At 42.5% G+C, this 15,663-nt stretch overlaps 2 protein-coding genes across 2 annotated transcripts in view; one reads left to right on the forward strand and one right to left on the reverse strand.

The window, feature by feature from the left end:
• The window catches only part of LOC127086171 (uncharacterized), a 57,292-nt gene that overhangs the window by 21,068 nt on the left and 20,561 nt on the right, over nucleotides 1-15,663 (reverse strand). The window lies entirely within an intron of this gene.
• LOC127081898 (pentatricopeptide repeat-containing protein At2g46050, mitochondrial) lies at nucleotides 11,651-13,432 on the forward strand. Its single transcript, XM_051022126.1, has 2 exons — nucleotides 11,651-12,838; nucleotides 13,127-13,432. Exons 1-2 carry the CDS (start codon nucleotides 11,651-11,653, stop codon nucleotides 13,430-13,432), a joined length of 1,494 nt encoding a protein of 497 aa, XP_050878083.1.

Below are 15,663 nucleotides of genomic sequence, written 5' to 3' on the forward strand. Positions count from 1 at the left end.
CAGTTGTGCAAGTAGGTAGAAACCTCAACGTAGGGCAATGATGCATGACAACACTAGGCTCGAGTCCAGCTCCCTGGTAGTGTGTCTTCCCTTGGTTTCTGGCTAGATTTTATTTCCCTTTCAGGGGAACTACATCGCCCTGATCCTCGTTCCAGACGAGGTATGTAGGCAGGAGACCGTGCGAGGTCTCTCCGGGCACTTTTTTTTTTCTTTTTGTGTGTGTGCTTGACAGTTATAGGCTCGAGTTCCCGACTCCCTATTAACTTGTTGGTTGTTGTGTGCTTGGAAGCTGATGTAAGTCCATCGAGTGGCCTTCGGGTTCCAGGGTGCGTGTGTTTGGTTCGGATGCTGACGTAAGTCCAATGATTGGCGGTCGGGCTCCACGTTTGCCGTTTTGTGCGTGTTTTGGTTCGGATGCTGATGTAAGTCCAGGGATTGGCGTTCAGGCTCTATGTTTGCCTGTGTTTATGTTTGCTTGTTTGGCGTGCGTGAGCCGAACTACGGCAGCTCTGATTCTCGTTCCAGACGAGATACGTAGGCATAGGATGCGACGTCCTATCGAGCTCTCTTCTTCTTAACCCCACCTGTGTTGTCTTCGGTGTGTGTGTATGATGTTTGTCTGTTTATTTTAGCAACCTATTCTTTCTTTTAGAACGTGGATCCCGTCGAGTACGACGGACGTGAGGGGTGCTAATACCTTCCCCTTGCGTAACCGACTCCCTTACCCTTTCTCTTTGGTCGCGAGACCATGCTTTTTCTAGGTTTCTCTGAGCGTTTCCTTTCCCTATCTTGGGATAAATAACGCGCAGTGGCGGCTTTGTGTGTTTTTTTTGTTTCAGCCCGCCAGTTGTTTTTTCGCGGATGCGACATATTCCAATTTATCTTTTCCTTGATTTATTTTTAAACAGAATAGGTTTTTTAAAAACATTAAAGGTTTTGCTTAGAATTCCTAGGTTTAGTTAATAATTGTTTTTATGTTTTCAACTTATCCCCATTGAAAAACCCAACAGCCAAGCAGTTGGGTTTAACTACTGGTAGTCCAACAGACTTTTTTTTATTTTAGTTTTTATTCTAATGTTTAATCTATTTTGGTTTATATATTTAAAGTAGCATCAAAACAATAAATAATCATGAGTGGTTTGGTGGAGAAGGGTAGTATCATAGTCTTGAGTGGGGTGGGTTCAATACCCATATGTAGCATTTTCTTTTCTTTTTAACTTTTTTTGTTATGTTTATGCTTTATTATTTTCATAGTTTCATTATCATAACATAGATTTGTTTTCTTTTAATTTCATCATTCATTCAAAACCATTTTAAAACTATAAAAATCATATTTTTCTCGATTTAATGTCGAGCCCATTTTCCATACCCTTATAAGTCGATTGCTTTTTAAGCGTCGCCATCAACCTCACATAGCTTACTCTTGGGCTTTCTTACAATGAGCCGGTTCTCTTGCACTTACACTCATATTTCGCATCATTTGTTGTTTGGGCCTGATCTAATTATTTCATGATTTTGAATCCCCATTTGACAAAATGTACCCCACTTCCCCAATGTATATATAATGTTGTATTGTTTTATTTCTCTATTTGTTTTAGACACTAACACAAGAGTAAAATCCACCATTTCTGAAAAAATACAAAAAATATGACTCGATCCAACGTCGAGTATTTTCTCAATAAACAAATCAATTCATTTCGCCCTCCTATTCTATTCCCTTTCTTTCAAACTTTCATCAAATGTTTGATTCAACGTCAAGCCATTTTCTCTAATAAAAACTCAAAAAATATTAATTCATAAGTCAAGACTTTTTCAATAAAGATGGAAGTGGAACGTGGTGTATACCACGTACTCCTGAGACTAGGATTCGAGATGTATATCTCGCCAATCCTAGCTCTCGTCATCATCCAATTTACCCACTTTGCTCTATCAAACACTCATTCAAATCTTTCTCAAACGTCCATCAATACTTGATCTAGGTCAAGTCATTTTCACAACAAAACTCAAAATACCTAACTCTTATTTAATACTTTTTTTTCAATAAAGGTGGAAATGGAACATGGTGTATACCATGCACTCCTGAGACTAGGATTCGAGATGTATATCTCGCCAATCTTAGCTCTCGCCATCGTCTAAAATTGTCAATGCGGTTTCTCCAAACCCTTTCTCAATCAAATTCAAAACACTTAATTCTCTATTAAACACTTTTGCAAATAAAGATGGAAATGGAACATGGTGTATACCATGCACTCCTGAGGCTAGGATTCGAGATGTATATCTCGCCAATCCTGGTTCTCGCCATCACTCGAAGCACATCCAACCAATCAAACTCTTTTTCTCGCCGCCGTGCGACCAATCAAAAAACCTTTTAAAATGAAAGATATCTTGTCTTAAGAGATACAAAACATTGTTTCAGCCACGATTGTTGAGTAGAGATAGATGACGCTTTTCCGAGTGTAGATTTGTAAATCCTAACACTTAAATACATATTGCATGACAACTCTAGGGCAGAGCTTCCCCCACTTCTAGACCTTTCTGAGTGTCTCCGATCTTGTGGCATGTAGTCTGTTCTATTGCAAAGAGGTAACTGCCTAAGACTCGATTCAGCGAGCTGCGACACCTACTGCTAGGACGAGAACACATTGCCCACTCTCCTTTGACACAACTGGTGTCCTCCTTTGTAAGTCCATGTTCAGATGGCAACCCCTATGTAGCCGAACTACGGCAACTCTGATTCTCATGTTCAGATGAGATACGTAGGCACAAGATGTGATGTCTTGCCGAGTTTGACTAACAACTAACAACTAATCCTTGTTTGCTTTCGCCCTCGTTGCGATCCTTTCTCTCGCCCTCGTTGCGATCGAGACTTTCCTTTTCTCTTGCCCTAGTTGCAATCGAGACCCTTGTTCCCTTAGTTAGCTGAACTACGTTTTGCTCTGATTCTCATTCCAGATGAGATACGTAGGCATAAGACGCGATGTCTTAGCACACACACATCTCTTTCACCCATAGGTACCCGAGCTACGAAGACTCTGATTCTCATATTCAGATGAGATACGTATGCAATGGATGCGATATCTGTGCGAGTCATTTTTCTCTTGACCCTTTTAGTAAATAGTACATTAGATAAACACACACCCTTTAGACAAGAACAACAAGAGTGGATCCCGTAGAGTACTACGGATGCGTAGGGGTGCTAATACCTTCCCTTCGCATAATCGACTCCCGAACCCAAGATTTGGTTGCGAGACCTTGTCTTTTCCTTTCCTCTCTTCAGGTTTACTTCGAGCGTTTCCTTTCCCTCCTTTGGGATAAATAACGCACGGTGGCGACTCTTCTGTCATTTTCTTTCTCGCCGGTTGTTTTTTCGCACCCCTGTATTTTTCAGGCTGCGACAGCTGGCAACTCTGCTGGGGAACGAACCCAGAATCTCTGGTTTCCCTAAGCGAGTCCCTCCTAGCTTTTGTAGATTTCTTGTTTGTTGGGTGTTTATGCTTTTGTACAGTCGTTTACTTTCCGCATTTACCTGCTTTATCTTATTGCATTCATGTACATATGTTTGTTGTATTTGTGGGTTCCGTGGGTTGTTTGTTTGTTGGGGTGGGATGTTTTATGAGAGATAAGCCCACTACCCAGGCTTGAGCGTACATATAGGTTTTAGAATGGATAGTCATGAGGCTTGTGTGGCATGTTGCTGCGTTAAGTCGTTCATGAAGACCCACATCCAGACGAGGTTTCTTTGGATATGTTTTGTCCTATGGGTGTTCCATAACGACAAACGTTCCTTTAGAAATCGTCGACTCTGGTGACCATTTCCCGAGAACTCAGTCGAGGCCTCTCCTCCGAGACGCGTTTATGTTAGCTCTGGTGGGCGCATTCTCGCTGCTCAATCCGAGGACCCCGAGACTGGGAACTTGCTTTAGGATATCCTGTTGAGGGGAGTCAGCAGAGGTCTTTTATCCCGTAATAATGCCAAACCTTCAGTGGTAAACGTATTATTCTCGACTGAAGGGCTAAAGCTGACAAACTTTTGTTCTTAGAACCTACCAGTGAGGGGTGGGCTAAATTCAGGGAACCTTAACCTCCAACCAACCCGATTTTCTGGAGCAGAGTTTTGGTCTTGTATTACATTCCTCAGTGGGTTTCTTTTCAGACAGTGCAACCCGACAGATGTTCAAGCAGATACAGTAGTCCTGATTTCCATGTCACTGCATTGCATCACATCATTCTGCATTCATATCATTTAACACATGTTTATCTATCCCCAGGGGTTCATATCTTCTTCTTGATTCTAGTCGGGATTTTCTTCTTACACCGTTTATCAAATGTGAGACTGGAATCAAGGGGGTAGAATGCCTTTTGGAATTGATAAACATGTTAGTGCATTTGCATATCCCATAACATGTCACAATGCTGGGGCAGTCTCTTCAACTTTACATCAAAAGATCAAATACCCAGTCAATGGAAGAATTATCACTGTCTGTGGTGAGGAGGACATCCTGGTCAGTAACCTGTCTACATTCAAGTATGTAGAGGTAGAAGGTGAAATTCATGAGACTCTCTGTCAGGCCTTTGAGTCAGTTCAGATCAAGGATGCAGCTCCGGTGGAAGAGGTTAAAGCAGGTGCCTCTATCTCATCCTTCAAGCAGGCACAGGCCTTGGTGGATTCAGGTGTTGCTCCCGGTTGGGGACGTCTGTTGGAGTTACCAATGAAAGACGACAAGTTCGGGATTGGGTATCAACCAGCGCTGACTTCTACAACTTCAGCACCTCAGACTCGCCAGGGGCCGATTACCTTCTCCAGCGCTGGCATCATTCAGTATGGCCAGATCTCTGCGATCAACGATGAAAATGGAGATAGTGATTGCGACATCGACAACTGGGTGCGTCCGAGGATCCCTGGTGAAGTCATCAACAATTGGTCTTCCGAGGAAATTGTCAAAGTCACTCTTCTAGAGGAGAAATTTTTCTTTGTTTATTCATGCATGTCCAAGTCTTACGTTCCTCCCAGGGCGTAATGACTCATTGTAGGGCTCATCTATGTGAATACCTGCATTGTTTATCATAAATGAAGGACGTCTTTTGCATTCAAATTTTTTGTTCACTGTCTTTCTATTTTTGCAGTTTTCAAAATTTCAAAAGAATAAAAATATTTGGCAATGTTTTGTTTAGTTTTCACTCACTGTTTACACTCATAAGCACACACCATCACTCATGCAGATGCACATCACCGGATCCTATTGATAACGATTCTGCTATGGCTCGCTTCGACTTCGAAAACCCAATCTTCCAAGCTGAAGAAGAGGGTGATGAAGACTGTGAACTCCCTGAAGAACTTGCCAGGCTATTAAAACAGGAGGAAAGGGTCATTCAACCGCATCAAGAGTCTACTGAAGTGATTAATCTTGGCACCGAGGACGTCAAGAAAGAAATCAAGATAGGGGCTGCTTTGGAAGATGATGTGAAGAAGGGGTTGATTGAATTGCTGCAAGAATATGTTGACATCTTCGCTTGGTCTTATCAGGACATGCCAGGGCTTGACACAGACATTGTGGTACACCGTTTGCCTCTCAAAGAGGATTGTCCTCCGGTCAAGCAGAAGCTCAGAAGAACAAGACCAGAGATGGCTGTCAAGATAAAGGAAGAAGTGCAAAAACAGTTGGATGCAGGGTTTCTAGCAGTTACCAATTATCCGCCATGGGTTGCAAATATCGTTCCAGTACCTAAGAAGGATGGAAAGGTACGGATGTGTGTTGACTACCGGGATCTGAACAGAGCTAGCCCTAAAGATGATTTCCCATTACCTCACATCGACGTTTTGGTGGATAACACGGCTCAGTTCTCGGTATTCTCCTTCATGGATGGCTTTTCTGGCTATAACCAAATCAAGATGGCACCAGAAGACATGGAGAAGACAACTTTCATAACCCCATGGGGGACCTTCTGCTACAAGGTGATGCCGTTTGGTCTGAAAAACGCTGGGGCAACATATCAACGAGCTATGGTGACTCTGTTCCATGACATGATTCATCATGAAATCGAGGTTTATGTGGACGATATGATTGCCAAATCTCAGACAGAAGAAGAACATATGGTGAATCTGCAGAAACTGTTTGAGCGTTTAAGGAAATTCAAGCTGAGGCTTAATCCGAACAAGTGCACTTTCGGGGTGAGATCTGGAAAATTGCTGGGTTTTGTTGTTAGCAGAAAAGGGATTGAGGTGGATCCAGCCAAAGTGAAAGCGATACAGGAAATGCCTGAGCCAAGAACAGAGAAACAAGTCCGTGGTTTCTTAGGGAGGTTGAACTACATTGCAAGGTTCATCTCTCACCTAACAGCCACGTGTGAGCCAATATTCAAATTGTTGAGAAAAAATCAGGCTATCAGGTGGAATGATGACTATCAAAGGGCGTTCGAGAAGATAAAAGAGTATTTGCAGAATCCTCCTATCCTTGTGCCTCCGGTCCCAAGGAGACCGCTGATTATGTACTTGACAGTACTTGACAATTCTATGGGTTGTGTTCTCGGTCAACACGACGAGACAGGTAGGAAAGAGCATGCCATCTACTACTTGAGTAAGAAGTTCACAGACTGCGAGTCGAGATACTCAATGCTTGAAAAGACATGTTGTGCACTTGCATGGGCTGCTAAGCGATTGAGACAATACATGCTGACTCACACAACCTTACTGATCTCCAAGATGGATCCAGTCAAGTATATATTCGAGAAGCCAGCTCTCACCGGAAGGGTTGCTCGTTGGCAAATGGTACTGACAGAGTACGACATCCAGTATACATCCCAGAAAGCCATCAAAGGGAGTATTCTGTCAGACTATCTTGCTCAACAACCGATTGAAGACTATGAACCGATGAAGTTTGATTTTCCAGATGAAGACATCATGTTCCTCAAGATGAAAGACTGTGAAGAGCCAGTTGTTGGGGAGGGACCTGATCTAGATGAAAAGTGGATTTTAACGTTTGATGGGGCCGTCAACACCAAAGGAAGTGGAATTGGCGCTGTCATTACTACTCCAAAAGGTGCCCACATGCCTTTCACCGCTCGTCTGACTTTCGAGTGCACCAATAATGAAGCTGAGTACGAGGCCTGTATCTTGGGTATTGAACAAGCCATTGATCTGAGAATTAAGACTCTGGACATCTTCGGAGATTCAGCTCTGGTGATTAATCAAGTGAATGGTGATTGGAATACGCTCCAGCCCAATCTGGTCCCTTATAGAGATTACACGAGAAGGCTGTTGACTTTCTTCACAACAGTAAAGCTGTATCATATACCTCGTGATGAGAACCAAATGGCAGATGCTCTTGCTACTCTATCCTCCATGATCAAGGTGGTTCGGTGGAACCATGCTCCTAGGATCGATGTTATGCGCCTCGATAGGGCCGCATATGTGTTTACCGCTGAACTAATGGTTGATGACAAGCCCTGGTATCACGACATCAAGTGCTTTCTGAAGAATCAAGAGTACCCTGCAGGGGCATCCAACAATGACAGAAAGACTTCGAGAAGATTGGCAGGCAGTTTCTTCTTGAACAAAGACGATGTGCTGTATAAGAGGAACTTCGACAGGGTTTTGCTCAGATGCATGGACAAACACGAGGCGGACATGTTAATGCAGGAAGTTCATGAAGGTTCCTTCGGTACTCATGCCGGCGGACATGCAATGGCTAAGAAATTGTTAAGGGCGGGTTATTACTGGATGACCACGGAATCAGATTGTTTCAAGTATGCTCGGAAGTGTCATAAATGCCAAATTTATGCTGATAAGGTGCATGTACCGCCGAATCCTCTGAATGTGATGTCTTCGCCGTGGCCGTTTGCTATGTGGGGCATTGACATGATTGGAAAGATTGAGCCGACTGCTTCCAACGAGCATCGCTTCATCCTTGTTGCCATCGACTATTTCACCAAGTGGGTCGAAGCAGCGTCGTTCGCGAATGTCACCAGACATGTGGTTGCCCGTTTCATCAAGAAAGAAATCATCTGTCGCTATGGGATTCCCGAAAGAATCATTACTGATAATGGTTCCAATCTCAATAACAAAATGATGAGGGAGTTGTGCCAGAACTTCAACATTCAGCATCACAATTCTTCCCCCTATCGTCCTAAGATGAACGGTGTTGTTGAGGCAGCAAATAAGAACATAAAGAAGATTGTGCAGAAGATGGTCGTTACGTACAGAGATTGGCATGAGATGCTACCCTTCGCCTTGCATGGGTATCGCACCTCAGTACGTACATCGACCGGGGCGACCCCTTACTCCCTGGTGTATGGTATGGAAGCAGTCCTACCTATTTAAGTGGAGATTCCTTCCCTAAGAGTCCTGTTGGATGTCAAGCTAGATGAAGCTGAATGGATTCGGACAAGGTTTAATGAGTTGAGTCTTATCGAAGAGAAGCGAATGGCAGCCATTTGTCATGGGCAGTTGTATCAGAGTCGGATGAAGAGAGCCTTTGATCGAAAAATGCGCCCTCGATGTTTCCAAGTCGGAGATTTGGTGTTGAAAAGGATCCTTCCTCCTCAGACGGATCACAGGGGCAAGTGGACTCCTAACTATGAGGGACCGTATATCGTCACCAAGGTGTTCGATGGTGGGGCCTTAATGCTTGTAACGATGGATGGTGAAGACTTCACTTCCCCGGTAAACTCAGACGCAGTTAAAAAATACTTCGCATAAAATAGACCCGCTGGATGGTAAAAAGAACAGTCCAGGCAAAAATGGGCATCCCGACGAACCAAGAAAATGAAAAGGTTCGGGCAAAAATTAGGGATTTAGAAATGAAAAGATCGTACACCCAGTAAGTTGAAAACCTGAAAAGGCAACTTAGGCAAAAATGGGTATCCCGGTGGATTGAAAACCCGAAAGGGCGATCCAGGTAAAAATTAGGGATTAAGCGAATGACTGCGTTCTGAGTTAGTTCTGAATCTCATCTCATGTCGATGACTGGAAACTTTCAAAAGGAAGAAAACAATCTAATCACCTTTTCAGAAGGCTGATCATCTGGAAGATCTTGAAGACGGGCAAGTCATAGCAGAATTGGAATCCAATAGAAATCCATTTCACATTGCCATTAGGTTAATTTCTACGATTACCTCTTTCCAGGGATTGCTTCCTGATGTAAACGCCTATTCAGAGGCCATTCAATCAATAGATCATGTTACTCAGTATATCTCTGTTTTCATTTTCATTTTACTGTTTTGTTTGCAAAAATGACGTCCGAATTTTTGATAAACATTGCATCATGACACATAAGGGCTTTACAGGTATATGCTTAATAAACATTTAAAGTTGCTGTGAATTTTAAGTGCTTTGGATCATCTATTCAGAACAGATACCCTCGGGGCATTTCCTAAGCATGTGTGTCAGACTATACACTCCCCAGCGGAGTTGACAGTACCAGACTGTATCTTCCCAGCAGAAGCAGCTGCTCCTCAGAGTTCGATGCCAGATTGAGGATTTCAATCCCAGATCGATGATCTCCTTCCTGGAAGCATAACCTCGATACCGTATCGGTGTTTGCTTCCCCCTGCTGAGTCATCTCTCGTAGATTATGGTTGCCAGAACCACTATCGCTTCTCCCAACAACAGGTTTCCAGCGCCATTCTCTCCCCAGTCAGAGTCTCGGTATCTCGTCATTGCCAGAACACCGAGTGGCGGGTCATTTCCCCACAGAGTTCTTTGCGCTGTGCATCTCCAACAGTCTTGTCAGGGTCCAGAAGATTGTGATCATTTCCCCAACAGGATTCCTTGCTTCAACTTGGCATTTTCCCCAACATTTCGCATCCCTGCATGTAGAATCATATTGCATTGCATCCTCCCAAATTGCGTAGCATTTCCATTTTCATGGAGCATTACGCCATCGCAAAATTCAAACATACGCATGTAAGCATAAAACATTCTCGGTATCCCAAGTGATAAGCCAGAAGTTTGTTTCCAGTGCTCAGACTGAAGGTTGTTCATGACTTATTATCCCCAACATGGATCGTCGGCCCACGTGCCACCTCAATTATTATTGTTCCCTATTTCTGCCGATGCTGACAGGCATGAAGTTTCCGGTATCCAGACCGAAGTGGCATTCAGGCCAGTTTCCGATTTTCAGATCGAAGAAGTTTCCGACATTCAGGTCGATGCAACTTGTGACATTCAGGCCAGTTTCCGGTATCCAGACCGAAGTGGCATTCAGGCCAGTTTCCGATTTTCAGATCGAAGAAGTTTCCGACATTCAGGTTGATGCAACTTGTGGCATTCAGGCCAGTTTCCGGTATCCAGACCGAAGTGGCATTCAGGCCAGTTTCCGATTTTCAGATCGAAGAAGTTTCCGACATTCAGGTCGATGCAACTTGTGGCATTCAGGCCAGTTTCCGGTATCCAGACCGAAGTGGCATTCAGGCCAGTTTCCGATTTTCAGATCGAAAAAGTTTCCGACATTCAGATCGATGCAACTTGTGGCATTCAGGCCAGTTTCCGGTATCCATACCGAAGTGGCATTCAGGCCAGTTTCCGATTTTCAGATCGAAGAAGTTTCCGACATTCAGATCGATGCAACTTGTGGCATTCAGGCCAGTTTTCGATTTTCAGATCGAAGAAGTTTCCGATGATCAAGTCGAAGTACTTGTGGCATTCAGGCCAGTTTTCCGATTTCCAGATCGAAGTGGTGTTCAAACCAGATTTCCGATGATCAGACCAACATTGATACTCTCATATTCCGATGCTTAGTGTTCAGACTAATGTGCGGCGTTCAGGCCATGGGTATTCCTGTGTTACCATTTATTTTGGTATCCAGGTCAACTTTCTGTTTCGGTACTCAGGCCGATTTTCACCGTACCAGACGGATTCTTCTTTTGAGATTGCTTCTTTGCCAATTCTGACAGGCATTGTTAATTATTTCATAGGGATTCAGGATCAAAATCCGGGTCTTCTTAGTATTTAACCATCTCCCACTATGATCATATGAAGAACGTCCTGCTTCATATTCTCTAGTTGAAGACGCTTAAATAGGGGCAACTGTCACACCCCGATTTTGACCCTGATATTCATATCATTATTTCATTCATTATTTGCTACTCATGATTTTGTTCCTCTACTATGGTACTCCTTTTTCATGAGCATCAAGTGGTCTCCTTTTCTGTTATGGGTGCACCTTGTTGTGTTGTGCGCATTCAAGGCGAGGTTCTACCGTCAACATATTTATATGCATAGGCGCATTCCGCGTCGGTGGTAATCAAGGAATTCGAGGATTATTGTGTTTGGATTAGAGTATGTGGTCAAAAATATTAGTCATGAAAAGCTTTGATGGACATTGTTTGATTCAAGGAGATTCCAGTGGTTTACCATGTTTTAAGGGAGAGTCATTATCATGTGAGTTTTTTAAGAGGGACCGAGCCTGGTTATCGTCGGAATCAAGCTAGTGGCCGAAGGTCATCGTTCATTTGCATGGATTTTAATAGATAATTCAATGGTAACACAGATGAAATCTCTTCTCATTTGACTAATGGGTCTTTAAACTTAGATGGACACAGTGGAAAATATTAAAGCAAACGACATCTTGGGATGTCCAACGTTGGTTCCTATTTGGGAACTCTGTGGAAAACTTGCAACTCAACATTCATGCTCCGAGTATACAAGCTTGACATGGGCACTTTCTCTTCCTACCAACCCCATCATCCATGTAGCTCCACAAGCAGACTCAGAGCTTCTATGTCAATTCCTGATCAAACTCATTTCGAAGACCATGACACTGTTCGTTTGTTTTGTTCCAACGCCCTCAAAATCTCAGCCGAAAAGGGTTATCTTCCTGAAGGAAAACAGTTACATGCCCGTTTAATAAAGTTTGGATTTTGTCATGTTCTTTCCTTGCAAAATCAGATTTTGAGTGTTTATCTTAAATGTAAAGAAACTGAAGATGCAGAGAAGCTGTTTGATGGATTGCCTGTGAGAAATGTTGTGTCGTGGAATATTATGATTCGCGGTATTGTTGGATCATGCGACAATGAAAATGAATTGGATCGTAAGCAGCTGTGTTTTTCTTATTTTAAAAGGATGCTGTTGGAAATGGTGGTTCCTGATTATATAACTTTAAATGGTTTGATTTGTTCTTGTGCTCGGTTTTATGATGCTGAGATGGGAATTCAGTTGCACTGTTTTATAGTGAAAGTTGGATTTGATTTGGATTGTTTTGTTGGCTGTGCTCTTGTTGATTTATATGCGAAATGTGGTTTTGTTGAAAATGCTAGGAGGGTGTTTTGTGTTGCTCCTTTTAAAGATTTGGTTATGTGGAATGTGATGATTTCTTGCTATACCTTCAATTATTTACCAGAAGAGGCTTTTAGTAGCATGTTGAGTGTACTAAGTGATGATGCTTTGGGATATTATGATTTTGGAAAACAGATTCACAGTCTTGTTCTGAGACAGTCGTTTGACTCAGATGTTTTAGTGGCTAGCGCATTGATCAACATGTATGCCAAAAACAAAAATATAATTGATGCACGTAGAGTATTCGACGAGATGTCGATTCGAAATGTTGTGGCATGGAACACCATGGTTGTTGGGTGTGGAAATCATGGTGATGGCAATGAAGTTATGAGGCTTCTCAGAGAGATGCTTCGGGAAGGGTTTCTTCCCGATGAATTGACTATTTCCAGCGTTATTAGTTCATGTGGCTACGCTTCTGCCATTACCGAAACACTTCAAGCACATGCTTTTGCGGTTAAGTTATCGTGTCATGATTTTTTATCTGTTGCCAATTCTTTGATCAGTGCTTACTCCAAATGTGGTAGCATTGCTAGTGCATTTAAATGCTTTGAATTAACTTCACAGCCTGCAAGAAAGTACAAATCAACCCAAGTTAGCTTGCAACCATGTTCATTGCTTGGTACCACATACCACTTTGGTTTCAGATGCACATAAAGCGGGGCTTGAAGTTGATGCATCAGATTTTGCAAATGATTTTGTATCAAGCTTTAATTACAGCTATGATCCTCTTGCTGAGTACCTCCAATTCATTGATAACGGTGATTTCTCCGTGGATGGTGTGCTGACTGATTTTCCAATTCATTGATAAATGGTAGCATTGCTAGTGCATTTAAATGCTTTGAATTAACTTCACAGCCTGATCTAGTTACTTGGACTTCATTGATATGTGCATATGCATTCCACGGACTAGCCAAAGAAGCTACTGAGATGTTTGAGAAGATGCTATCTCGTGGCATAATACCGGATAAAATCGCTTTTCTCGGCGTTCTCACTGCTTGTGCTCATCGCGGGCTTGTGACAAAGGGCCTACACATTTCTGAATGTTGCCACAAATTCATCAGTAAATGGCCATGGCAGAAGAAGCTGGTTGAGATTAGCAAGGTTGCATATCATTCACATCAGCCTGCAAGAAAGTACAAATCAACCCAAGTTAGCTTGTAACCATGTTCATTGCTTGGTACCACACTAAAATAGCAAGCCAGTAGGTTACATATCTAGTAAGGCATCAAAACAGCTCATGTCACACATGTAATGCCAAGTCATGAAATCAACCAAAAGCATTGGCCTTAGACCTGCAAGCAATCCAGTCAAGACCATAACATCTTTGCAAGGCCATATAGCAGGAAGTTGGGAGTAATTTGCAGATGTCCTTGGACCAAGCATCTAACCAAACCCTGGAAATGCATGCCCTGCTACTGTAGTGATCCATCATGTCATAACAATCCTGCATCAACATGAGCCTACCACCAAACAGCAGCAACAGCCTGCAAAACCAATTGATACATTGCCATAAACCTCAAACAGAAACAAGGAAATGATGCACCATCATATTCCATCATCCAAAGGCATGAGCTAATGGATAAATCTCACCTTTATCAAGACTTTTGCTTCTGGAATTCTTGTTCCCAAAGGATATATATGGCCAATAGATGCTGCTGGTTATTTGCAACCACATACCACTTTGGTTTCAGATGCACATAAAGCGGGGCTTGAAGTTGATGCATCAGATTTTGCAAATGATTTTGTATCAAGCTTTAATTACAGCTATGATCCTCTTGCTGAGTACCTCTAATTCATTGATAACGGTGATTTCTCCGTGGATGGTGTGCTGACTGATTTTCCCATAACTCCATCAGAAGCAATTGATTGCTTTGCCCGCCTAGGCACAAATGCTACGAGAAGAGATAAAACCTTGATTATCTCAAAATTTGGAGCAAGTGGAGATTATCCAGCTTGTACCAACTTAGTGTATAACAATGCCATATCAGATGGTGCGGACGTTCTTGACTGTCCTGTTCAAATTTCAAAGGACGGAATACCATTCTGCTTAAGCTCCATTGATCTTCTAGATAGTACCACAGTTGCTCAAACAAGCTTCATTGATTTGGTCACGAGTATCCCTAAGATCAAATCTGGCTGTGGCATATTTACGTTCAAATTGACATGGGCTGATATAAAAGACCTATGACAAACCCATGAAAATATCTGCACTGAAATTGGAGAAAGCTCAAAGGTCAGGTTCCTTTCTACAGCCCAAGGATGATCCTGATAGTGAAATCTCCAAAGTAGTTCGAGCTATAAGGAAGAAGTTGCAGCAGATTGAGATGCTCGAAACTAAGCAGTCTAAAGGACATATTCTCGATGACCAACAGATGGCAAAACTTCAATCTAAGTCAGCACTTGAGAGCTCACTTTCAGAGCTAGGCATTCCTGTCGAGACCTCACAGAATAAAGAGTCATCTTCTACACAACCAGAAGGGAAAGGTAGTAAGAAGGGTAAATCATCCAAAAAACAAAGGAGAAAAAGTAGCAACAAATCCAAGCAAAGCCAAGGCCACGTGAAAAGAACCGTGTTTGAGCTCCTCATGTTTTCATTTTTTTACTGCAGTAACAAAACACAAAGCAATTGGCAAGTCAGTTGAAAATCCAGAAAATTCCCAAATTGGAATAGAAACAAAATTCAAAGAAAAGTATGAGTCCATATTACCGTTTTTCGAACCTAGCATCAAAGAGGTCAATCCAATTTCTGAACATCCAAAGTGCTTTGCAGAATTACTCTTCTGGAATACCAAAGACACCAATTGAAACCCTAATTTGTAAAGCATAAATAGAGAACGAATCAGTAAGGGGGATGAATTAACAAAAAAAAAACACTGGAGGCGGAATTGAAACTTAAAAGCAAAACAAAAACCCTAAATCCCAGAAATCAAAGTAAAAGGCCAGTATTGGAAGAGAGGAGATAGATTCAAGCTCACTTGATTCATTGTCGACGCCAAAGGTGAGATTCCCGCTTGACTTCTCTTTTTAAAACCATGGGTTTGCACTCTCTCTGGTTAACGAGGTTGAGCGATGGGTAAGCGAAGGGTAAGCGACGAGAGCGATTGAGAGAGATGCTGAGGGTAAGCGACGAGAGCGATTGAGAGAGATGCTGAGGGTAAGCGACGAGAGCGATTGAGAGAGATGCTGAGGGTAAGCGACGAGAGCGATTGAGAGAGATTCTTCGAGTTTGGGAGCGAGTTCGTGAGAGGAGAGAGCGAGCTTGCCGAGAGCGTGAGATGGGGAGAGAACGAGTCTGTTACTATTCCAATTTATCTTTTCCTTGATTTATTTTTAAACAGAATAGGTTTTTTAAAAACATTAAAGGTTTTGCTTAGAATTCCTAGGTTTAGTTA

This window comes from Lathyrus oleraceus, chromosome 5, assembly GCF_024323335.1.
Source record: "Lathyrus oleraceus cultivar Zhongwan6 chromosome 5, CAAS_Psat_ZW6_1.0, whole genome shotgun sequence".
Classification (NCBI taxonomy): domain Eukaryota; kingdom Viridiplantae; phylum Streptophyta; class Magnoliopsida; order Fabales; family Fabaceae; genus Lathyrus; species Lathyrus oleraceus.